The sequence below is a fragment of the Sinocyclocheilus grahami genome, unplaced genomic scaffold, assembly GCF_001515645.1.
Source record: "Sinocyclocheilus grahami isolate Dianchi unplaced genomic scaffold, SAMN03320097.WGS_v1.1 scaffold13981.1, whole genome shotgun sequence".
Taxonomy (NCBI): Eukaryota; Metazoa; Chordata; class Actinopteri; order Cypriniformes; family Cyprinidae; genus Sinocyclocheilus; species Sinocyclocheilus grahami.
In genome coordinates, this window is record NW_015515145.1 from 375 (window position 1) to 2281 (window position 1907).

General features: G+C 32.4%; 1 protein-coding gene across 1 annotated transcript in view; it reads right to left on the reverse strand.

Moving 5' to 3' along the window:
• Nucleotides 1–591: 591 nt before the first annotated feature.
• The window catches only part of LOC107579073 (carboxylesterase 5A-like), a gene marked incomplete at its 3' end in the record, with an annotated part of 2106 nt that continues 790 nt past the window's right edge, over nt 592–1907 (reverse strand). Inside the window, exons 3-5 of the mRNA XM_016264950.1 lie at nt 1463–1610; nt 1224–1373; nt 592–664 (exon numbers count right to left, since the gene is read on the reverse strand). Coding sequence (XP_016120436.1) covers nt 592–664; nt 1224–1373; nt 1463–1610 — 371 coding nt within the window. The remainder of the gene's footprint in view (nt 665–1223; nt 1374–1462; nt 1611–1907) is intronic.

The window sequence follows — 1907 nt, forward strand, 5'->3', positions numbered from 1 at the left end:
AAAAATGTAATGTGGTGTAACTATCAGATAAACCTGAATGCATGTGAGTGATCCCAAGTTTGAAATATATTTTTCATAAAATGTTATTAAATATCATGAAAAAAGTATATAATAAAAATCATGAATTCATTAAAGTCATGAATTTTTCAGAGTCGCACCACATGACATTTTACACCTGAATTAGCCGGCCAAATGACCTTATATTTTAAGGGATTTTTTTTTATTTTGACATACAGTCATGAGGATCTGCGGAGGTTCTCTCTAGGATATCACTTCCCGTTTTGTTTTTTCCCTGCATGTTGGTCACACCACATGATTTGATTTAGCGGACAACAGTTTTTCATATTTATTATATTCTATATCATATTCATATTAAATCAAAGCTGCTTCACTGCTTATTTAATTTTCTAAGATATAGTAAATATAATATAGATAGTAATTATAGTTAATGTTTTCATTTTAAGAATTTCATCCTTTGAATTAGGTTTTTTTCCTCAGCATGATATCAGGACAGTTGTATCACCTTAACATTTCTGACTTTACCACCCAAAAAAATATCAACTGGACAACTTTACGGTAAGTATCACTTACCCAGTGCGAGCAAAGTTTCCCCAGTAAGCCATGACAGTTCTACAGAGTTCATTCTCTTCTTCTGAGAGTTCCTCTGAATTAAAAAAGGAAGAAAGACATCAAGCAGAAAACCTAAGAGAGACACTGTATTGATTGTCACTATCTATAGAATCCAGTTGTGATTTAAATGAAATCAAAGTTTGAGATCTTAAGATGCGGTCACAAGATGCAAAAGATGCGGTCACAAGATGCAAATTCACATGACCAACATGAACCCATTGCAAAATCTTGGGAAATCTTTCTTCCTTTTCTGAAATCTTACTGTTTGTTGTTGAAATCAAGTACTTTTAACAGAAATCTGCTTAATTGGAAACTTTCCAATACGGGTGAAAAATTTCCCTATGCAGATTTTGCAACAGATTCAGGTTGGTCATGCAAATTCGTGGCGTTGATCAACAGAAAGCCGCTTGATTTGAAAGTGACCGCTGTGTGAGCTGAGCTTCATACATCAATACACTATTGATAATAGACAATGGACCTTTTTGTCCACAAAATTTCACTGGAAATTCACTAATGCGACTGCACCTTTAGATTATTTACTTCTAAACCACTAAAATCATTTGTTATGTTTCCTAATATTATTCGGGCCGTACCTTCCAGCTTTATACGTCCATCTGCGAAGCAAAAACCAAAAACAAATATAACTTCATCTCCATGGTCACATCCAACAAAACTAGGTCGTTTCTTTTGAAGTAGACTGGGAGGATGCTGGAATTCGTACATGTATACTGGTGCACCGGCATCTAGAAATAGACAAAATCCCCAATTACCTTTGAGTATCATCGAAAAAGCCTTTAGCAAAATAAACCGTTATATTTCAACAAACTCTCACCTCTGTGGTAATTCGCTACCTTGCGAGCTGGGATGTTGAAAATAAAGTCTCCTAACATCTCTCGAAAACCATCTCGGATTTTGGTCCTGTCAGGGGATGTGCCTAGATACTCATTTAAAACAAGCTCAACAATTGACTGATCTTGAAGCTAAAGGGGAGAAAAACAGACCAGAAATATTATATTAAAATTATATTAAAATCAAATTATATTACCTTAAATTAGTAATAATACAACTCAATTTTTAAATACAAATAAAATAAATTTTAACATTTATTATGTATATATGTATACACACACATGCATGTATATATTTAAGAAAAATACGTTATTTTTATATATTATACATGTAAATATTTTCATAATATATGCTGTATGTGTGTGTATTTACATATGCATTTTAAATATACACAATACACACACATATATATTATGTAAACAAAAACT